Below are 23,427 nucleotides of genomic sequence, written 5' to 3' on the forward strand. Positions count from 1 at the left end.
ATCAGAGTAAAGACTACACGAAAATGAATGTAACTCTAAAATGTGCACAGACATGGATGAAGAGTTAGGATAAAGTAATGCTGCACGTGCATAGCAGAATTGCGCCGGATGTGACCCTGCGGCCGAGAAACTAAAGGAAGGGACAGAGAAAGAAGGAGGCATATGAGATAAGAAAGCATTCCCTGTTCATCCTTGACAGCCAGCGTTGTGTGTGTTGGCCGAGGAAGAGGAGATGCTTCCTTTCCAGCAGCAAGATGCGTGAATGTATGTAAGTGCATAAACGACCGCTTTCAGGGACACCGACATTTTCACGATCCGCCACGCTCGCGCTCAAGTACGCATATCATGTAGTAGACACTGTGTGCAACAATAATATTGATAATATGATGTCTATTAAGTGACAGAAAGAGACAGCCAATGCCAAGCTGAAACATAATTATCACAGTTTTTGCTCGTGTCGCTCCTCTTTCTCTTCTCTTCTTTTCCTTCTCTGACTGACTGTTGCTATTGCATGTCGACTTGCTTTACCGAAAGGAAGCTTGCTTGCATATAACCTAACGCCCTCCCCCAAACTAACCAGTTTCTGTAACATAATAAGCAGCAGCAGTAAGCGCGCATATTACTTCTGCACCACAGTAACAACACTTTCGCTACTCCCCCCCCCTTTCCACCATCTGCGGCCTCAGCATAAACACAACAACCCCTTCAAAAAAGTTACTGAAAATTCGCCATCATGGCAGTAGCTTATGATTGGGTCGAAGTCCACGATCCTCACACAAAACATGTCTATTATGCCAATCCAGCAAGTGTCTTTCTTTTTAAATATACTACTTCATCTCGATCTTACCTTATCCCCGCCTTTCCTTGTCGACAACTGACTCTATCCTATTAGACGACCGGCGAGTGCTTATGGGAAGAAAAACCGACTGTGGGGTCAATGTAAGTTTCTTTTTTTTTTTTGCCCCTTTGTCTTTGCCGTATCCCTTTCCTTCGCCTATGGGAAGTGACCAGGAAAGAAAAAACAATAAAAGACGACGACAACAACAACAACAACGTACAACGTCACCCTAACCACATACGAATATATATTCAACGTACGAATATAAAAAAAATATAGTAAAGCACCTCATCCTGATGGTGATTGGTGGGAATTGTGGGATGAAAAAACCCAATTACCTTACTATTACCATACACAACACAACAAGACTCAGTGGAACAAACCCGGAAAAGAAGAATCTACAATTATTTCGCTTGTCAAAATACAACAGGTTTGCGTTTTATTTTCGATTTAATCTGTTGCTATATTTAAAAAAAAATGGATAAAGGGGTGGGGTATTGTGCGGGAGGTAAAGAAGATGCCTTTTGGGGAGTTGATGGTGGTTGGATAAGACAAAGGTGTAAAGGAGCAGAGATGAAAAGGATAGGAAAACGTTAAAAAACCCTCATTTTTAATAGTCTTCACCAGGCGCACAGAAACGACTTTCTGTCAAGGAACCACCACCCCCTCCATGGCTGAATAGCAACAACGATGATAGCAGCAACAATAAGAGGAATAGCCGATCATTGGATCTTGAACAACAAAACGGCAATATCAAGATAGCCGCAACCCCACAAAGATCGACGTCCGAAGAAACCCGCCAACAGCATCACCACCATCATCATCAGCATGCAGCGAGTACGAGTACTACTATGAGTGATAATAGTATTACCTCCTCATCGGGAGGTGGTGGCTTCTTTGGAAGACGGGCGCGGAATCCTCCTGCACGAAAGTCGAGTTTGAAGGTAATATATAGATATATTGTGATGGGACAATGAGGGGTGCCAATACCATGGATACTACAGTAACTATGGCGACTGTCGGCCATGACAGTTATATCCATGACGATGATGATATTGACGGTATCAGTTGTTGCTTAGCGACATTCGAACTTTTTTCGATCGCGTACTTCTATAGAAACGGCATTTGCCAATTTTACGCGAGGCAGTAAGAAGACGCAGCAACAGCAGGTCAGTGCACCAATCAACAATCCAGGTAAATCTTCACCCCCCTCCTCCTCTCTCTCTCTGTCTTGGCATGGACTCTACAAAGATATTTTTATTTCTTTAAGCCCCCTTTTCTTTCTCACCGCTCTATTTCTTCTTTTCGTTTTTTTTTCACCACAAAACATCAATATTTAATCCATAGAGGCTAGGGCTTCTATGCATCCTTTGAACGACAACGGATCCATGATTGACACCGCCTCTGTTTTGACCGCACCGCCGCCTCCGCCTCCGAATCTGCTGGCTCAGATCAACAATCAACCTATCTCTAATGGAGAAAGGTAGCTTATATATAACTGTCGACTACTAACTCTGAGATATATATATAACTGATTATTCATATTTGAAATTGAACAGTAAACGGATGATGCTACCTACAAGCTTACAACATGATATCAATCAGTTTGCAATTGACGGCTTTGCACAGAAATACTTTGCCACGCATAAACGCGGATTATTCCGGCGACGAGTACCTATGAAGGAGATGCTAGAATGGACAAAGGTATTTATATCTATAGGATAAACATTAGATGATAGAGCGGAATATGCAGTGAGAGCGTTTGAGAGAGAGAGAGATAAAAGACAAAGATAGAGTGAAGCATAGAAAGGGTAGAACGGGTGAGTATAAACGAAAGAGAGAATAAGTGGGAATACTCATAACGGAGGAAACATCACCGTGTAGGATTCACTTAACAAGCCGCTCATGATGCTCAACAAAGATCTCCATAAAGACGCACTACGGTGTTTCCGAATGATCCAAATGGTCATGGGGGATCGCCATCGACCACGCAACTCGAGCGATGTCGAAGATTTGCAGTCCATCCTGAGCTGCGGAATCACCAAAGGGCAAATGCGCGACGAGATTTACGTCCAAGTATGCAAACAACTTCACAACAACCCGCGCGGATCCAGTATTCGAAAAGGCTGGGAAATCTTATGCATTGTCTGCATAACATTTCCGCCGTCTAAAAACCTTGAATCATACCTGACCCACTTTGTACAACAGCACCATCAAGTCACTGAAAACGACGTCAATGTCATGAGCCAACACGTGTCCAACAAACTCAAACGCATCTGTATCCGCGGCGCCAAGGGTAAAGTCCTGACAGCCGCAGAGATTGAACGGGCTAAAATCGCACCGTTCAAACCTTCGGTGTTTGGTGAGCCTTTGCCATTTATAATGAGTATGGAGCAGCAACGGGAAGAAGAACAACGGCAGCAGCAGCAACAGCAGCAACAACAAGACGGTAACAATAACGACGGCGAGTCTTGTCTGCAAATACCTCGGATTGTGCCGTTTTTGGCAGATGCAGTAATTCGGTTGAACGGACAACAATCGGAAGGTATATTTCGGGTACCTGGCGACGCAGATGATGTGACAGAACTGGTAAGTACCCTTGGTCCTCCAATCCCCTTTCTTTTTAAAGTCAAAACGTCAATGCTAACTCTCATTGTTACACTGATTTACCATTAGCGAGTGCGGATAGAGAATGGAAACTATGATGCAACTGGAATAACCGATCCGAACGTACCGGCGTCCTTGTTGAAATACTGGATCCGAGACTTACCTGAGCCGCTAATTTCAATGGATTTATACGACACGTGCGTTGCTTATGCAGAAGACATTGATAAGGCCATTGATATCATCAACTCGTTACCAAACGTCAACCGACGGATTGTTTTATATATATTGAGCTTCTTGCAAGAGTTCATTGACCCAGAGGTGATCAAGCATACCCTGATGAATGTCCACAATCTGGCCATGGTCTATGCGCCCAACCTGTTACGATGTCCGTCCGAAAAACTCACAACTGTGCTGGAGAACTCAAAATACGAACAAGCGTTTTTGCGATGTCTGTTATTACAACTGGATGCGGATAAAGCAGCATGTGCGTATGATACCAATAGTGACAAGGCAATAGGCTCAAAGAAAGAAATGGAGTAGCCTTTTCCTTAACTCTTATTATTATTACTATTATTTATTATAACTTATACTTCTGACCACACTATTACTCTTTATACAAAGTTTTTCTTCTTCATCATCCATTTGTTTTTTATTTTCTTACCAATCACACGACCAAAAAAAAACTGTCTTATTTGGACACAATCTGATTACTATCTCCAAAAAAAGCTTTTGTACCTGTCATTGCTTCCTCATGAAAATTTCACCGCAAATAAAAATGAAGGACGTGCTTTACTACCTACAATCGAAAGATCAAGCACATCAATACTCTTTTTGGTGTTTAAAAGTCTAGCAAAACATCAACTCAGCATCATCAACAACAACAACAAAAACTACTACAATTGTAATCATTACCGATTTCTCTTCAGGTATTTTCACGCTTTTCTACTACGTATCTTTTGAGGCAGAAGGCTATTGATTGAGTGATCAATTATCGCAATACAATAAATAGCAACAGGTTACTTCAGAGATGGTTATGGACACAGTACACATCTTGACTGAAAACACAAAGTAAAGTTGCCATACATTATCTACCATCTACCCATAGGTACATGGTGCGATAAGTCATGGTTGGGTCAGCTTAGACGATGATTGACAATAAGCATCAACAATACTTTCCTATACAAATGTAAAAAAACAATTGCTAACCAATGATGGAGTGAGGCGCAGAACCTCTCAAGCAAGAAAACATACTAGAACCATCCCAAATTGCTGCCAGCGGGTATCTCTGCACGAATAAGAGAGAAACACTTTAATAAATAGCAGAATATATGTGGTATCTATCGTTGCAACGTTGTGCTCTTATCACCTGCTCAAAAATTCAATTTGAACACGAAATTCACGGGTGAGTGCTTGACCATATTGTCCTACGTTTCCGCCCCCTCCCATCAATACAATGGCCTATGTCTACTGCGAAACAATGGGTATTGGGATACACTTTTACGGCCGTCGATACAATGTAGCAAAAAGTCCAAAATGGTAAATAAGTGTCTGCAATAAACGCTTTACTAGATACGTGCAATAATTATATGCTGTAAAAAGAAGATTAGCATCATGTCTTTGCTAGACAAGGATAAGATAGAGAGCTTAAGGCTTGATGTCAAATGGTTATCCGATTTATGGAGCGAAATTTATCACTGCTTTCTCGAACACCCTTTTCTTCTGTCTCCGTACAATTATTGTCAGGGGCTGATCGATGCAACAAGAACTGAAGGGGTGATAGGAACATAACCTGGTATCTATCGTTGTAGCAGCACATATCAAAGATTGCGAAACAGAAAAAAAAACTTGGACTTTCAGGTCTGTGTTTTTTGCCAATCGTCAGTTTTAGATTCATCAGCGGGCTCGGTGAAACCCGTGGTTACGCTCTTACGATAGCTATAGATTTTAAAAAAAAGTTGGTTGTATAAGATATGATTGGCTTTAATTATAATGATGTGCTTACCGTTGAGGACGACGATCTAATAAACCGCGAACTTGATTAGCGTCGTTTGCCCGGAAGGAACTTTTTTGTTTTTGACCATCATTTTATCTTTAAAACGCAACCACTAGAAAATGTAGGTCTAAGTAATTGCACTGATAGAGGATAAGCGGCATATTCGCAACGAAAACTACAATTTGGACGATGCGGTTACTATAGAAAAAGCACGATTCTGCGATTAGAATGCATATGCTCAGTAAACTTTATTAGCTCCGTGGGTGCTAAAAACTGATTTAAGCTGCTGATCATCAATTTGTATTGACACTACTCATAGAACACAAGCTCAGTCACCGGTTTCGTGATACAAATGATATATAGCAGGCTGCTTTTAGCATGCACACTGTACTTTATAGTCTGTGTGGACAGCAAGAGATACGGACCTTCCGAGTTAGGTGCTGGTTGACATCCACCAGCAGGCTTGATCATTAGAACACCCACACCAATTCATTTAATAAAATCAAATATGCATTCTTGGCTATCATTGGATTGTCGGGAGGGAAAGAGAAAATTATAGCCGTTTGAAATTGGGTTTGTAATTTTAAAGTTGTATTTTTAGAAGCGCTTAGTGCCGATCTTTCCTTCCAGGTTCCTGGACCGAGTAGAAAGCCTATTAGCCTACTTGATTAGTCCAGTATGGAACTGAAAAGAGACGCCTTTGCCGATTTGCATGCTATCGACGACATAGGGCTTCCTTAATTTAGCCGCATCATGCATGTTTTTGCATCGGCCGTTTCTTGTTTGGTTTGTCCACACGTCACAGCAAACGATGTGCTACAATGGGAAGTGTAGGTGATGTGCGCGAGTCAATTGTTGTTGTGGAAGAGGGTGATCGACCGGTTGGAATTATATGAAAATAATTTCCCATCTGGCGCAGCGTTACACACACACACACACACCGTCGACAATAATGTCCATGGTTGCTAAGGTCCAAAAAAAAGAAGGGGGGGGGCCTGGATTTGGGGTTTGGTTACACCCATGGAAAAAAAAAAGACGTAATAAGTTGAGATGCGACATAAAAGAGTTAACGCACGAATGTTCTTTGGGTGTCGTGCTTGTGTAGCGGCGATCTAAACTGCGGTTGCCATTAGCTTACATTGGACATGTGGAGAATGCTTGCGTTTTTTTCTTTTTTTAAATGAAAAAATAAAAAAACAGGGCGTGATGTTATTTTTTCTTTTGGCAATATACACTCTGTGGAACAGTTGCGTTTTAATGATCCCTCTCTCTCTCTCTCTCTTTGTGTGTGTGTGTGTGTCTAATCTCGAAAATAATGTCTCTCAGTAATAGTGAGACATAGAGCACGCTAGCGTGCCCGCCGAGCCTTTATTAAATTCGGGCTTTTGTCGCTGGCAGTCGCTATATATTACTTGTGGACGCTGTTAGTAGGGAGCATCTACCCTGGCCCCGTTTTATTGCATCGTTGTCCTATGCTGCAATAACATGCAAGCAAAAGACAGATAGCGGAAGAGGGCTTACTGATGATGGTGATGATGATACGTGCACTCCTTGCTTAAAGCCAACTCCCATACCCCCCCCCAAAAAAAAAAAGCCCGTATTCTTCGTCTTCCTCCTTCGCATCCCCGCGCAGACTATCTCTTTTTTTCTGCAGCCAAAATCCCGATAAACTAAAAATTACCATGATGATTGCTTTTGTTTTCTTTAGCATGCAGGTCATCGGGATGGATGGATTGCAAAGTAGGGAGGAGGGGGGGCACGAGAGGAGGAGAGTGTCAACATTTTCATCAGTTGGCATTAGACGACTCGTATTAGTGTCAAGAGAATGAAACATAATTGTGGGATGATGGGTTGGTAGCACCAAATCAACACTCACGCTAAATAGAACACGATTGACGGGGCGAATCTATAAGAGACACCTAGAGAAGAAGAACATTACGTATGTCCTGAAGATCCGTCCTTGTATGGATGAGAAGTATAAAACTCAACAAGTGAAAACACGTGCACGACTGCACGCTACACTCAATTCGCCATGTGAATGGAAAACGTTAACAATAGCTTAGGCGGCTAACCACTGGTCCCGTTTTATATTAAGAATGGTAACACTCTCTGGGTTGGGGTGTCTTGTATAACCTCACGTAAACCTGTTGTGCCACCACTGTGTTTGTAATTTCTTTTCATTTAACTCTGTGTGTGTGTGTGTGTGTGTGTGTGGCATACGCTATATGGAACAATGACGACTTTCTCTCTCTCCCTCTCTCCTCTCTCGCTTGACCTGGTATTACTATTACCGTTAGTGCTGGCTGTGTAGAAAAGAAGGTTAATGATCGTTGTAGCACTTTTAATATTAGCTTTTTTGCTCAAAGAAACCAGCCATCATGTCAACAGCACTGCTTCTTCCCCTATGGAAAATCCCCTTTGAAAGACAGACAGACAGAAATAAATGAGCAAATTAACGTGGGGGCCTGGGCCACCACGCACACGCACACGCACACACACACACACACACACATACATTCATTCATGGCAGCAGCTGCCAGACATTTGCACGCGTAGCACATTATCAAATGCCCGGCTGCCGAATCATTTCTGCGCAATAATATATAATCCACCCTGCTCATGCGGAGTTGGCGCTATTGATTTTCCCGAAAAGGTACAGATCGGATCGCTTTGGAGCGTTTCTGCTTACCAGACTATGTACACACCACGAACATCCCATCCAAAGACGCACAACACGCACTCGCACCCTCTCTCTCCACACTGTCTTTAATTTTTATATTTATTTTCTGCTCAGGGCTCTTCCTCCCACCCCCCCCCTTCTCTCTCTCTCTCTCTCTCTCTCTCTCTCTCTCTTTCCTTTCTTCTTCTTTTCCTTTTTCTTTCTTTGTGACATGTCCTGTCCGTTATAAACTTCTCTTCTTTTACTTCTTTACTATATATCATATATACTTGTATATTTACCTTAAAACAACAACCCACTACCAACTGCAGCAGCAGCAACAACAACAACAACATCAACTACTACTACTACTACTACTACTACTACAGCCAACCAGCCCTCTCTTTCCCTTTCCTTCTTCTTCTTGCCGTTGCTGTGGATCAGCTTCTTTGACTTTTCTCGATCGTTTCTACCGAAATCCCCCCCCCCATTCCGCCATCTCCATGACATTCACGTATTCCACCGACAATCCCACTTATGATCGCCCGGGCACTAGCAGTGCAAGCTCTGTTACTGCGAGCGTTGAGGAGTCCGGCAAAAAAGATATCAAAGGTAAACTGATTTTTGATAGGCATTCCGGGGATTGGGGTCATCATCTCTCTCTCTCTCTCTCTCTCTCTCTCTCGGCACACTAGTTTCTGTGTACTGAGCCCTTCCCCTTTCAAAATCATCCATTCTTTCGTCGTTCGATCATCTAACTCGTTGCCGGTTACCTAATACACTCACACTCACACATGTCACCAGTCAAGGTCTTTTACACGTTTCAGGGCATCGATTCGACGTGTTTGTGCACGTTTCCATTGTGTGTAGATCAGGGCAGCAGCGATGCCGAGTACGTGTCTGTATCCTTAAAAGAATGTCTGATGGCGTTATGTGCTTCATGGTACGTTCAGTTTTCTTTTTTTTCCCTTTCTTCTTGCTGCTGCAATGATGGTGACGACCGCTTAGCATGTGTGAGACGCGTGAAATTGACATCGTTATGTTTCTTGTCTGGGGATTTTGTAGCCCAGATATGCTCCTTTATCCAGACGCAGATTGTGCGGTGTACAGCGCGAGTTTTGAGGAGACGCATTCATCTTCGTCGCCGTCGTCGCCGTCGGGCACCATTTGGGAAGGGCATGGGCTGCTGTCGTGGCTCCTGGACGGAGAAGCTGCAGTCCATGTGAATGGCAAGTACATTGACAATCAGCACGTTGAAATCATGCTTCAATTACATCCTGTGCGTATATTCTACCATTTCCTTCTTGTTAGCTTTTTTTTCAACTATTTCTTATCCAACCAACCAAGCAACCCGGTCAATCAATCAATCAACCATATACACACTTCCTCTCCTCAGCATTCTCCTCCCGCCCTGCTCCCGCACAATCTCCACACCCCCCCTCCTCCCCTTCGTCACAGAGTCCTCACCTCCTGCTCCGTTGGTTGCAGCATGGTAGCATTGTGTGTTGAGTGCATGTTCCATGTTGAATGGCATAGTGGTAGGATGGATGTCCATATCTGCAAGGAAAGCCGCTGTGGTGGATGATGAAGATGAAGTTGTTGTTATTGTTGTTGTTGTTGATGAATGGTGGATGGCTGGTTGCTGTTGTTGCTGTTATTGGATTGGTCCCATTGTTTTGCTATACTGCCCTAGTTTCATCTGTAAGCAGCCCTTCTTTTACTCACTCACTCACTCACCTCCTTCTTTCGTGCATATCGTCATATGTCACACCGCTTCTCCCTTTCTGATCTTGTAGACGCATCGTATATCAAAAACGGACTACTACCATACATTGGTGCATCGGCGTGGACCGCAGATCACCACTCCATCATCGCCCGTACCGCACGACCCACAGGCTGTCAGACGTGTCATCAGCCTACCATCGATGCATCCGCCCATGTCCTCCTCCGAGCCATCGCCAGCCTCGTCGGTTCCCGCCCTATCGACTGCCCCTAGCAGCAGCAGCAGTATCATCGCAACATCAGCAGCAGCAACAACGACGACAACCCCTTCTCATTACAGGTACTATCGCGGTAGTGAAGACGATGCACGACTCTTGCCTCCGATTGGTCGATTGTCACCTCCTGACGACCCCGCAGCTGATTCGTCAGCTTCGAAAGGGTCCTTCTTCCCTCCTTTGTCGGAGATCGACCGCCGTGGCAGCCCTGATGATCCGACATCTTGTTCTTCTGCTGAACACCATCATGCCAGCTTCAAGAAGCGCAGATTGTCGCCGCCTACTGCGAGCTCTTCTTCACCGAGCTTATCCTTGCCTCCACCCGCTGCACTATTAGATCTACGAGGCAAAGAACAACAGCATCTTCATCAGCATTATAAGCAGCAGCAGCAGCAGCAGCAACAGCAACAGCAACGTTATTATTACGATCAGCCAGCATCTTCTTCGACACATCCACCTCTACCTCCACATTCGCATCATCATCAGCATCACACGCATCCTGCATCTGGCAGCAGTAGTAGTACCGCAGCACTCCCGCCAACGCATCAGCAGACACAACAAACGCTGCGCATGCCAACGCAGCATACGGCTGTTGGCCGGAGAAAGAAGCGAGACACAAAGCCGCCTAATGTGAACGATGTACGCACGTTTGTCCAGGTCGAACGGGACGAGCATGGCAATTATCGACTGCCGGTTGAGATCGATTCATGGACGGTGCTGAGTCTGGGCCAGGTTGTCTTTGACCGCCCTGCGTTCCATAACCAACGGTACATTTATCCCGTAGGCTACAAGGTGAAAAAGTAGGTTTTTTATCTTTCCTTCTTTACACGGCTGAGAGAGACAGAGACAGAGAGAGAGAGGGAGAGAGAGAGAGAGAAAGAGAGTGGAAAGAGAAAGAGAAAGAAAGAAAGAAAAAAAGAGGAAATGCTCATCCCGCTTGTTTTTATAGGTGGTACAGAAGCATGGTAGACCCGCGTAGTGATACACAGTACACTTGCGAGATTCTTGATGGTGGCCAGGAGCCCATTGTAAGTGCTCACACACACTCTCTCTCAGATAGGCTTGTGTTGCCGGCTACCATTGGGGTCACCAGACTCTGCAGATGTAAACAATAGCAAACCTTAACTCCTCTTTGCTTCTTAGTTCCGTCTTGAGGCGGACGACAATCTAGGCGAGGTCTACATGGGCCCCACCCCGACCACGGTGTGGACCATTGCTGTTCGCCGTGCATTTGCCATCCGCAACATGGACTATGGCCACAATCCCGTCGGCCCGGACTTTTTCGGCTTGCGCAAGAACACGATCGCCAAGATGATCCAGGACTTGCCCCATGCCGACCAGTGCAAGAACTATATTTGGCAAACATTCAAGATCGGTAGCACCGGCAGAACCTCGCGTGGTAAGATCTACCGTTCTGAAGACGTGTCCTCGGAAGCGAGCAGCAGTAGCAAGCCACGCGCACCGTCTGCTTAAGGCCCTAATTCTATTCTTACTATACTTTCCCACTCTACATTCTTGTTCATGTTTTTTCTTTCTTCTTCTTCTTCTTCTTCTTCTCACCTTAAAGCGCCCTCCGCAACCCCCCCGAGCCACCTTTAGTTTACTTTGTTTTCCTTGTGCATACGATCTACACACCCCAACCCCCAACCCCCCACACAGCCTTATCCACATACGTCTAAACACTTAATGTTTTGTTCTTTTCTGTTGTTGTCCGTTTTCTTCTTCTTCTTCTTCTTACTACACACACTTACTATTAACTATCTAACTAGCTAACTAACTAACTCACTCACTCACTCACTTACTCACTCACTCACACCTTACTACTACTACTACACGCGCATATATCATACACACTTATTACTACAAAAAAATGTTCGTCGCATATACTATATGTTCTTTCCTCCCCCCGCCCCGTTTCGTTCGTCGTACTCTATGTTTTCCTTCTCTTCCAAATTTATCATACATATTAAATAACTTCACCTAATTGCTTCTTCTCTTCTATACTTACTGTTCCATCCTGCACTCCCCGCCCCCCCCCGGTCACTGACACTCGCATCAATTGTACTTCTGGATCAACAATCTCGTCCCATGTTTTGCACAATGCCAATTATATCTTATTCAGACAGTACACAATGCATAGTAGCTGGTATATATGAAATTTCTCAATAACATTTATAAATCATCCCTCCCTAATACGCAAATGAGAACAGACGACGTTTCAGATTCGCATATTGACAGGGGCAGAACGCAACACCCCAAAGATCTTCCCTGCCTATTTATCCACACACACACACACCCCCCACCCCCAAAAGTCACTCCGTCCGCCAATGTACATACATTGCATGATTTCGCCGGCCAAGCTGTAAAATTACCGCGGTAGCTCTCTCTCTTTCTTTCTTTCTTTCTTGCTTTCTTTTTTTTCCCTCATTTTACATACAAACAACAACAACAACAAACGCCATGGAGAAAAACATTGCGCCGCCAGCATACGCTTATGGAAACACTCAAGGTTTTGCTGGGCCGCCGCCTGCAGCAGGACACTATCAACAGCAGCAGCAGCAGCAGCAGCAGCAGCCAATGTCATCGAGTGATTATCCAGGTGTAGTAGGCGCTACACCAGCTGTCCAACGTGGCGTAGAAGGCTATGATGCCTATGGCCAGCCTATCCGACCCGCCTTTATGCAACAACGTTATCAGATCGAACAATCCTTGGGCCCCGTGTGTCCACAGGGTGGCTACCATGAATTACGGATGCATTATACCAACACGACACTTTTGTTTGCCATCCTTATTTTGCCCTACTTGTGTGGCTGGCGAGGAAAGCGTGAGGTAATGGAAACATGTTCTCTACTCTTTTTTTTTTATATAATACATAATACTCAAATTTTATATATCAAAAAAAAAAAAGTGCGTATGCAAACGATGCGGTCAAACGTTCCCGAACATTGTCCTTCCTGAGCCCTAGTAGCCACGTTCGATATACAGTAAGAGGGAGCAAGGAAACGACGGTAGGAGAGAGAGAAAGAAACAAAACTTTCAGAACTATATAGAAAACGCAAAAGTAAAGAAAGAAAGCAGAAAAAAACAAGTAAAAGAAAAAAAGGCAGAAATAAATAACTTGTATGGTATCCACGAACATTGCAAAAGAAAGCGAAAGAAAGAGAAGGCTGATGATCGTCACTGCAACAACCACCGAGTCTCTTCTTCATCGGCGCTAGGAACAACCATTACTTGTGGTGGGGCGTTATCCTTGTTGAGCTGCTCGTTTTCTTGCATGTCTCGAATCTTGCGCATCGTCACGCGGTGAAGATAGACTGCCAAGGCCAAAATAATCAGAAAGCCGACGCCCAAGGTAATCAATGTCACGCGGTGCGCTGACGGAGGCAAATCGGGATCGGACAGACTCGCAAGCTGCGATCCAAACCAGACTTCCAATGCCACTTTCCATGACGCAAGGAAGGCCGACAGGGCGTACTTTTTGGTGCTGATACTGGGAAGCATCGACAGCACCGTGTTGGTCACTTCCCAAGGAATGGGCGTGATACGGATCAAGACGATCATCTGCAATCATCAAAGGTACAAGGGTATGAGTGTGTGTGTAAGCATGCGTCCGTCGTGGGTGCTTTCATGTCAATATGCCTTACACCAAATCCACTTTCTTGGATCGCTTCTTGGATTGCCTGGTATTTCAATTGTTTGTCGGGTGAAAGGCGGATGAAACGCGCAAAGTTAAAGTGACGGATTAAGCTGTATTTCCAAAGGAGCATTGTAGCGAGGGACACATGAGTTTCAGCTTTTCTCGTCTTTCCACCCCCTCCCACTATTTCACAAACTGCCCTTACCCAAAGCACACCATGGATCCGAGAAACGCACCTACACAAGTTTATCAAAAACGTTTGAGTGTCATTCGCAAAAGGTTACATTTTTTTTTACTCACCGACGACTGCAGGTGCAATACCGCCCGGAAAGCCGTAGACAAACCCGCATAACGACGACGCAAAAGTGAAACCAAGCAACGGAGGCACCGAGGTCGCCATCACCATTATGCTTAATGCCATAGACCCCAGTACCGGTTGAGCACGTAGCTCAATGGCAACCTTCTGCACAACTGTTTTTTTGGGCATAATGGTCGTTTTGAATAGGCAACCCCATCAGTTTTATTTTATTTTTACTACTTTTATAAAAATAACAAAAACGGTAAAAGCTTACATTCCATCACCGGATCTCGGTATACTTTGTATACGACAAAGGATGCAATGGCGAGTACGACAAGAAAAAGTAATCGTTTACGGAATCTCATTGTGTGTTGCGTATATACAGTGTGTGGCGAGATGCACGACAAAGAAGAAAAAGAAAAGAGAAAAAAGAAGGAGTGGAAAGAAGAAAATAATTACATGTCGTATCAAGGCACACACACATTCACACTGAAAATGCTGCTACACAAAAAAAATTCGAGCTCTCGAACACGACACATTTCTAACAGTTATCGATGAAAAAATATATCGAGTGGCGATCCTAAGGGGACGATGAGGACAAACTCTCCTGTGGGGACTTCTCTAAACACAAAAGAAGAGATTTTCTTGCATTCAAAGAGAATACTTACAATGCATCAGTATAGAAACTACTCTGTTATTATTACTACGTTACAGTTTCCTGTTTTCTACTTGTCATGTATCCCACACTTGGTCACAGAAAACATTATAAGCAGTCTGCTTCTCTTTTATGTTTATGCAGAACTCTCCTGATTGGAGTCCCTACATATAACATTTACTTTCAGGAGACGCGTCACTATCACTCAAGCATCCTTTTAGCTGTAGATTACAACAGCCAGTATCACTACTTGATATTGTTAATAGCAGAGACGTACGTTATAATGGATCATTCGATGAGGAAAAGAACGAGCGGACGAGCTATTAAGCTGGTTATGTGCCTAAATATATGATAGTTATCAGCGTATTGTTACATATACGAGTACCTAGATATACAGTGAGTGTCTTTCTTGAGCCAAAGTGATGCCGGGCGAGAAAGTATGTAATTCCAAGTGAAGGCGGGGAGAGCATAAGAGCATCTGCAGCGGTGACTTTAAAAAATGACTTTTTTAAACTCACGTGAATAACATGGTACGGCTGTTGAAATAATGGACCTCTATTCCTTCATAAATGAACAACCAAGCAATTACACATCTCGTTGTCAACAGCCTCATCCTTCAGAGCGGCGTGATTGCAGAAGAGCTTATCCGAAACGAACAAGATCGTGAAACAGCACGTAAAAGACTGGAAAAAAACGCCTCCAATTTAAAAGAAGAAGCGCAAGGTCATCGATCGCAAACCGTCCCCTTTTCGAAAGGTGCTTGATAGACGTTACCTCGTATCCAATTCTCGCTATGATGCAGTGTTATATTGAAGACGCTGTTGCGTGATTCAACAGCTATTAGTGTCCATCGATCGCGAGCTAGAAAGCAAGTACGCATATTTTTAGCAACGAACTGACGCTGCTGGTGAACTTTTATTTTCATCCATAATGCGAAAGGAACTGCAGCATGTTGGCTTACGGCAAAACCAGCTGATACTGTGGAGGAATATCTCTCAAGATGAGCGCACCAACAGCTAGGAAACTCGTTGTCAAGGTCTCATCGAGTGCTTTGCTGTCAAGTATCTTCCGCGCGCCAACAAACGAGAACGATTTGAAAGAGCTTGCTGTTGGGGGAGGGGGGAGAGACAAGGATTTCCCGGGTATGTTATCGATTGTATGGATTGGAAGTGTAAGAATTGCCCAAAAGGTTGGGAGGGACACGTACGCTGGGAAACGAAAGGGCAAGGCTACTGTTATTCTCAAAGCTGTTGCCTCTCACATTGTGTGGATATGACATTCGTTCTTTCCTGGCTCCTGTAATGACATCAACGTCTTGCCTAATTCTCCTGTCTTTGAGATGACGCGATCCACGGTCGAGCGCCATCCGTCAGATACACCATCAATGGCAATGATTATGACACTATTTGGCTGACGGGTATGTACCCTGCGTGGTCGTCAGAACTTTGGTGAAGTCTATTCCGGCTCTTCTCAAGGAAGAAAAAGAGTAAAAGTAATAATTGTGGAACCAACGGGTCAGACTTGCTGAAGCATACGACTTGAAACGGCAACACTATGTGGTACTTTTCTCAGAGACAATAAATCGGTCCGCAAGGACATTGAACGTTCTTTCGGTGCCATTCTACCACGTGGGTATCGTTCGCCAGCCTGCGCGTGTCTGGAATGTAGCAGCGCTTTCCATAATATGATTGTTGAGGATGAGCGAGTAAGTAATCCAAGCCATATAGCAATTGGATTTGATTATGATACTCTTGAAGGGTATTTCCGTTTCGTCATCTTTCTCGCATGGCGATTCTAGCATTAATTATGTGTATTTATCCCGCCTATAAGAGGTCCGTGAGGAAGAGACCCATAGGCAATTGCGCATAACAGTCGATTTACCATTTATCTATGTTCTTTTAAATGATACCGGATAGCGTACATCCTTTTTTTTGTTCTCCTTCCTATTGCTCTAACTCCTCTGTCTCGTCTTGGTCAATAATCATCGCTTGTTTCTTCGCAAACCATCGTTCTCCTAGTTATGTCATATTGGCGGGATTGGCAGTCATCACATTCATCTCGTTCGTCTCTTTCTGAAGGCCGATCAAATGTTGTGCAGCCATAGCGTTTTGCTCCATAGCAGCGTCCTGTCGTGTTCCTGCTGGAAGCACCAAAGACACTCTTGTCCGGGATTTCTGTCAATGCCTTGTCTTGGTTTCGTATCTCTTCGGTCTTGTTTGTGTTGTTCCTGTCAGCACCTTATACAAGGATCCTGAGGAGTAAGTAGTATATAACTGTGACATGACCTCCCCCTTCGCTGTCTCACCCTTACTTGCTCGAGCCCCAATACAAACCCTTTGATATGTCTTATCACGTAGGGATGAAACAACAGCGCTTTACTCAAAACAACTATTTACAGTGGACCCCCTTTAATGTCAACCCCTTTAATGTCAACCCCCGATATAGTCAACCTTTTTCTGAGAACCTCATATTTTAGCAGAGATAAATTTCAACTTTTACATAAGGTCAATGTCAACACCTTGGCCAGGGTTGACTTCTTATTGAGGTCAAACATATCCAATCAAAAGAGGTTATTTCGTTATTGGTTGAAAATACATTGTTAGGAACGACTCTGTTGCATACATACATTGTGTCGGGGTGCGCTGGTTTAATATTTTTATTATACGGTTAAACTTTGTGCCACCCCCTTTAACGTCAACCCCCGTTAGCGTCAACACTTTCAGGTGTACTTGAGGGTTGACATTAAAGGGGGTCAACTGTATTTCAAAAAATGGCATACATCCTGTAACTAACCTCCTACCCTTTTTTTTGTACACATATTGATCACTTTTATTAGCATTTTGCAGGTCTTCATAGCTTATCACAGCTCAGAAACGTAGCAAAAAAGCTTATATAAGTGACAGAAGGCCAACATGAGCTTAGACAGGTGGTTTTTTTTATCGGGATGTACTATTGACAACAAGTGACTTGTAGAATAATGACACTGCAATTGATGTGATCCAAAAGTTGTAGCAACAGGTACAAAAACTGATCAAACAGACAGCCTTTTTTAGTCCACCTCCTCTTGTTTAGTATTAGGAAACGGATCATCTAAGAAATAGCAGTAGTGCTGATGCACATCCTGTAGAATTGTCTTTTTCCCCCACTCATTATCACTTTTTGTTGCCTATATAAGCCTTTTGCTAGCTTGCCGAGCTGTGATAAGCTACTAGAACTTGTAAACCGCTATGCTACTACTTGAAGTCGGAGACATTAAACAGACAACATTGCCACAAACGATTAATACCAAGAGGTTCCTCTTGTCATCATATTAATTTATGTACATCCCCATTCAATAAGTACGAGTGACACTGCTACAAAGCTTGTTATACAACTGCTCAATAAAAATATACTAGAGACTCTTTGGAGAGTATATTAAGTCATTCAATCATGAATTTTTGTATTTGAACTATCACGAGGGTATTGACCTAAAACTGTAGCCTTGTTATTTTCAACTATGCCCCATTCAATACCTCTTGCATGGTTGTCATAACTAGAGATGTCATTATCTCTTTTGGAGATAGCTGCTGAACAGCTTATCCAGGTCACTGACAACTACGAAAACACAAAAATATTGCATCGTAAACACCAAGTACCACTACAAAACAGAACTTGGCCAGCACATGTTCCAAAAGTAGCATAAGATCATTCGCTGGCGATAAGCATTTATTTATAGAGACATACAGTTGCTATTTCGACAGGTGCTTATAGCCTACGGGAGAGCTAGTAGTAGTTGTAGCTACTGTACTGTCAAGAACCAGATTGATATAGTATATAACAATACCTGACGGGAAAGGCTGGTATTACATGTAGCAAGCATCATTCGCAATCTCCCTATTTGTCTTCATGCAAACGACTTGGCGTGGACGCCCTACAATCAATGTGTACATTTGGCTGGCTATGATAAAGATGGGAAATGCATAACAGTTTACACATGACATGTTAAACATTGTTTAGTTGCACAAGAAAGTTATCTCATGACAAAGACTTTATTGGGCTTATTCAAAGAACATAAGAGTTACACAATCATTAACGGTGGATTGGGAAGAAGATCTGAATGATTTTAAAGAAGGGATACGGACTGTAATGGGAGATAGAATCAGACCTCGTTTGATAAAATTAGTTAATCCGAGTGGCTGCGGATGGTTTTGAAGGGTTTAAGTGAAACAAGAGACGTTCTTTATTAGAGATGAGAAAAGAACCAACGAACTAAATTGTGTAATCATAGAGAGCTTATATTAATGAATCTGAGTTTACATATTATAATATACGACAAAAAGTACCAATGAAAGAGTAACCTTCAAAGGTTCAAAATGCTGCTGAAAAGTAATAAAGGTTATTGGGAGGTACAAATTGCCAACAAAGGGGCTACGTAAAAGTCTTGGATTAAACTTTTTCTGATGGATGCTCCTTCTCGGACTCATCGAAAGGCTGTTCTGCGATGGCCAAATCGTCCTCGGTGATATTGGTAGGCTTGATCTGGTTTGCAACGACCATGATGAGAGGGAATGAAACGAAGAGCAACAACCAGCTGATAAGACATGCCCATCGAAGACGGACACTGCCAGTATCGATACCAAACGCGCAGGCAGCACCAGCCGATTGCACAGCCTTGTAAAAACCAGCATAGCGAGCGAGAAGCGAGGGGTCGTTGGACATGGCACCCATGAGCCAGTACATGTAGGACTGATACATGGCATCGGTCATACCATAGATGAGATACAACACAAATGGACCACCAAAGCCAGGCGAAGTCCAGTGATGAGGCTCATCATAGTCATTTTCAAAGGTCAATTGGAAAGCAAAACCACCAGCCCAGACACCCATCATGATGAGGAACAATGCACCGCCGCAGATGAGGCCACGTGCACGACGAGAAAAGCCTTGGTAATCGAGCAACAGACCGACCAGAAGCGAGCCGATGATCTGGAAAGTCCAGTACATGGTGCTGTTCAGAGCACGGGTGACAGCATCAAAGTAGACAGCATTGACATGGAACTGGTAGGCGTAGAACCAATTGGAGGCAAGGAAAGCGGGAATCTAGAAATGGGAAGAAAAGGTAAAAAGAAATTAGAGTTACACCACGCGAAACCAGATTGTGTTGTGATTTTAAATTTTGAACCCTCTTCCATCCTTTTATGTATTTCCACAACGCTTCACTGCTTACCAATGCAATCATTCTCCACTCCTTCCAGACATTGAGAGCACCCTTGAGCTCATCCGACCAGTGAGTAGCCTTGGCAACAGTGACGTGCGTGCCGTCTGCACGGATCACCTTGGAGGGAGGCAGCATGGTTAAAGTCAAAAAGATGCCCAGAACCATTATGACAACAAAGGCGGTGTAGGTGCCAGTGGCGACCGAGCCACCTCGGTTCTCGAGGTTCATGCCGAGGGTGATGACGGATCCAAGGATACCACCAACATTGAAGAGAGCCCAGAAGGTGGCGACGTACTTGCCCTTATTCTTTTCCTCAGGGTACGACATCATCACGGCGCCTTGTGCTGACCACAGCAAACCGGCACAGCAACCGAGAATGGCACCTGCAGCAATAACATAGCCAGACACCTGTCTGGTATCATAGACCCACAAGGACGATGCGTAGACGGCATAGCCGACACTACCGATCTATCGTGCATAGAAGAGAGAATAGAAAAAGAGGAGGCGGTGTAAGAATTTCTGTGCACGCGCATCACATATCACACACGACACAACATACCGTAAGTGTGTACCGAACACCGAGTTTGTTTGTGACGGAGCCGGCGACAAAGCCAACAACAGCAAACAGCGCGTACAAGACACTGTTGGCAGTGTTTGTGAGAGTGATGTCGGATGCCATCAGACCACCAGCACCAAGACCACTCAGAGCGTTCTGTAGAAAGAAGAAGAGAGGATTAGACTAAGCATAGACTGTAGCAGTCGGTGATCTTAGTTAAGGAAAGGACTGTCGATGATCTTACAAACATGCCAGGGCAGCACAAGCATACAAAGCCAAGAAGACACACTTGTGTGAGCGGCGAAGAGTATATAGTGTAGAGTCGACCCATTTCTCAGGTTAAGTCAAAAGGAAAAGAGAGTGAAAAGAAAAAAGAAAAAGGAAGCGTGGGGCGATTTAAATAATAGGTTTAAGCAAGGAAATGAGCCTCAAGCCTCCTACCTTGTGGGCCCCATTTATATAGCCTTTCGATCCCCCACCCGTGCGACAACGACAGGACCCTTTTTGGACCCTTCAACTACCTTCTCCGTCTTCTTTATCCGTCATGTGTTTCGTCAGCGCGAGAGATTGTGCATCAACGCCGTCCTAACGGGACTGCAAACGAGAGAAGAGTGACCGTAGCAGCAGCACCCTTTTGAAAGCGACCAATGGGCGTGTTATCTAAGCAGGGTGGGAGTTCTCGTGTGAGTGAGTAAGTGAGTGAGTGAGTGAGTGAGTGAGTGGGTAATACAAAGGGTTGCCTCTCGTATAACATTGCACCAGCCGTGTCTGCTCGCCAAATCAAGTTGCTCGTACGCGTAGCAAACCAGTGAGACCGAGAGGAGGAAAAATAGAAAAAGGACCAGTCGCGGTCTTGCTTCATCACCCACTGCAGCTGATCCGCTCGTTTTCCCCGCAATTATGTCCACACTCATGAAAATTCCGCTCTAGCCATTGTGGCAAACTGGTAAGCTGCTGTCATTGTTAGTCCCACATATTGGCTATCTGTATCTGCTGTATGCCTCTCTACCCCCGCGCACCCTCTTGTCCCATAGCGCAGGCGCTGTGTGATAGAGAAGGGCAAGAGCAGGGCCAGACTCAGTCGGGATTACATAATGGAATGTGAGGGATTATCATGTTTCGATAAGGGACCTGCTTGATTGCCTGTATTGAGTGGTCAGGGTCATGCCATGATAGGGTGTATGGGAATTTCGTATCAAGTGGGGTGACACATGGGCGGCAATTGGTTTGACCCTGGTAATACAACCAATCTCTTGAGTCCGCGAGCCTTTTACCAAACCTCCTCCAAAAGAACGTATGACAGGATCAGCTGAGGTAGCTTTTTGCTTTCGACAATCGCTTCTTTTCCACCTTGTTGAAGAAGATATGTACCCTTTTTTCTGTTATCTCATGGGCTCATTCTCTGTCTCCCTGCCCCTTGTCTTGCGAACGGTGCACAAGGTGAGTCAAGGGAAAAAAGTAAGGGTTTCAGGTATCGTCCGTTTAAGGTCAACTACCTTGATGCTGTGCGACTGCAAACTCGGAAGCACTTATATAAGCGGTATACCTGTGTAACACCCGCACGTGAGAATCCACAGCCAGGCGGTATATATAAACAAATCCCACCCAGGGATCAGAGACGATTGAGACTACAATAGTGGCAAAGTTTATCTTCGGATCTTTGATCTGTTATTCGCTGATAAGCTTACAGTAATTGTAGTAGCTTTTTTACCGCTTGCTATAGACGTTTTGAAGAGTAAGAAAGTGATTGAGTAAGGTGCACTTGTGATGTGGGAAAAAAGGGAGAACGCCCTTTGATGATGATGAGGATCACGACGTGTGTGTTTTTTTTGCTGTCCATGTTGGCCATTTCTAAAATAGCTAATTCTTGGAAAACTTCAAAGCCTTCATGGGAAAAAAAGGGTTCTCGTTTTCGTTTCGGTTTTTTCTTTCTTACGGTTATTGTCTGTTGTACGCACATAAGCTTTATCCCATCAGGAAAAGTTAAGGGCCCTCGTCAGAAGATTATTAATCTCCATCAGGGTCCTTTCGATAGCATCATCCGCGACGACGATTATAAGGCCACCGATCCTAAAACAGTCTGTATGGGTAAAACGCACAACGTGCAACGTAAAAAAAACACCATCATTTCCCTTGAAGGGTTTATCAAAGGGTGCATAGATTGCCATACCGAGATGTACTGCCACCGGCAGTCATGACTCAATCCCAACAACACTCTCTCTTGAGACAGTCGCTATTAGCAGCCTGATAACAAGGCACCTTCCATCGTTTCTAATTGTCCATTTCATCACTCCGTGATATTGTATACGAGAATGAGGCAGTGCGCGTTTCCAAGTTCATCGTTCTGTGCAATATAATCATAGTATAAGCATCCCAACATCACAGTGCGCCCTTAGTGAATCTGTTCCAATCATGTACTGTAGACTGCTGTTACTAGAAAACAATCAATAATAAGGGTCGATTAATAAAGCATCATATAGAAATAAAGGGTCAATCTCTACAACTTGACTCCATCACGTTAGCAAGGGTCTGTCTTCTTAATACAGTACTATACCAAATACAGGTGTATCATCATGCCTGTGACACTTCAACAATAAGAAAGGTCTTTGTCTGATTGCGAAGCCATCCTTTCTTTCTTGTCAGACACTTTTTGTTGATTCTCGACAATTTCGATCAATATTCTTAATTGCTTTTCTCCTCTGTTCCTATCTCTTTTCTACGTGACACATTAAGATACGACAATATGGCAACACAAAACACAGAGAAAAAAAGCTATGATACGATAAACATGCACACTTATACCTCTCAATAACATATCATACTTTGCTCGCCTTTGCAATGGACCTCTTCCGACTTTACTTTGCATGCATTATCCTTATACAAACAAACAGCAAACGAACATGTATATTTTGATCAGTTGTTGGCTTAATTACTCTTTTACCACTTCTCTGTTTGGCTCAGCGCCTGTTCTTTTCATAGCCAAGAAGCTG

General features: G+C 44.0%; 5 protein-coding genes across 5 annotated transcripts; 3 read left to right on the top strand and 2 right to left on the bottom strand.

The window, feature by feature from the left end:
• The first annotated feature begins 424 nt into the window (after positions 1-424).
• BDB00DRAFT_849422 (uncharacterized protein) lies at positions 425-4,268 on the top strand. Its single transcript, XM_053125374.1, has 9 exons — positions 425-802; positions 893-939; positions 1,118-1,268; positions 1,456-1,782; positions 1,918-2,032; positions 2,186-2,321; positions 2,398-2,542; positions 2,723-3,427; positions 3,515-4,268. The coding sequence occupies exons 1-9, from the start codon at positions 734-736 to the stop codon at positions 3,983-3,985; spliced, it is 2,166 nt and encodes a 721-aa protein (XP_052974489.1). The 5' UTR covers positions 425-733; the 3' UTR covers positions 3,986-4,268.
• A 6,212-nt stretch (positions 4,269-10,480) lies between these two features.
• On the top strand, positions 10,481-11,567 carry BDB00DRAFT_964030 (F/Y-rich N-terminus-domain-containing protein; the record flags this gene model as incomplete). The annotated part of the gene is made up of 3 exons (XM_053129764.1): positions 10,481-10,894; positions 11,044-11,122; positions 11,238-11,567. Exons 1-3 carry the CDS (start codon positions 10,665-10,667, stop codon positions 11,565-11,567), a joined length of 639 nt encoding a protein of 212 aa, XP_052974490.1. The 5' UTR covers positions 10,481-10,664.
• A 987-nt stretch (positions 11,568-12,554) lies between these two features.
• Positions 12,555-13,059, top strand: BDB00DRAFT_877696 (uncharacterized protein; the record flags this gene model as incomplete). The annotated part of the gene is made up of 2 exons (XM_053127651.1): positions 12,555-12,923; positions 13,003-13,059. The coding sequence occupies 2 exons, from the start codon at positions 12,555-12,557 to the stop codon at positions 13,057-13,059; spliced, it is 426 nt and encodes a 141-aa protein (XP_052974491.1).
• Positions 13,060-13,271: 212 nt separating this feature from the next.
• Positions 13,272-14,394, bottom strand: BDB00DRAFT_877697 (uncharacterized protein; the record flags this gene model as incomplete). The annotated part of the gene is made up of 5 exons (XM_053127652.1): positions 13,272-13,655; positions 13,739-13,841; positions 13,937-13,967; positions 14,032-14,202; positions 14,304-14,394. 5 exons carry the CDS (start codon positions 14,392-14,394, stop codon positions 13,272-13,274), a joined length of 780 nt encoding a protein of 259 aa, XP_052974492.1.
• Positions 14,395-18,683: 4,289 nt separating this feature from the next.
• Positions 18,684-20,856, bottom strand: BDB00DRAFT_982763 (MFS general substrate transporter). The gene is made up of 4 exons (XM_053129994.1): positions 20,682-20,856; positions 20,441-20,593; positions 19,891-20,349; positions 18,684-19,763 (listed from the first exon to the last, which is right to left on the bottom strand). Exons 1-4 carry the CDS (start codon positions 20,766-20,768, stop codon positions 19,110-19,112), a joined length of 1,353 nt encoding a protein of 450 aa, XP_052974493.1. The 5' UTR covers positions 20,769-20,856; the 3' UTR covers positions 18,684-19,109.
• Between the last annotated feature and the right edge of the window lie 2,571 nt (positions 20,857-23,427).

Source organism: Zychaea mexicana, assembly GCF_025766255.1.
Source record: "Zychaea mexicana strain RSA 1403 chromosome Unknown BDB00scaffold_114, whole genome shotgun sequence".
Taxonomy (NCBI): domain Eukaryota; kingdom Fungi; phylum Mucoromycota; class Mucoromycetes; order Mucorales; family Lichtheimiaceae; genus Zychaea; species Zychaea mexicana.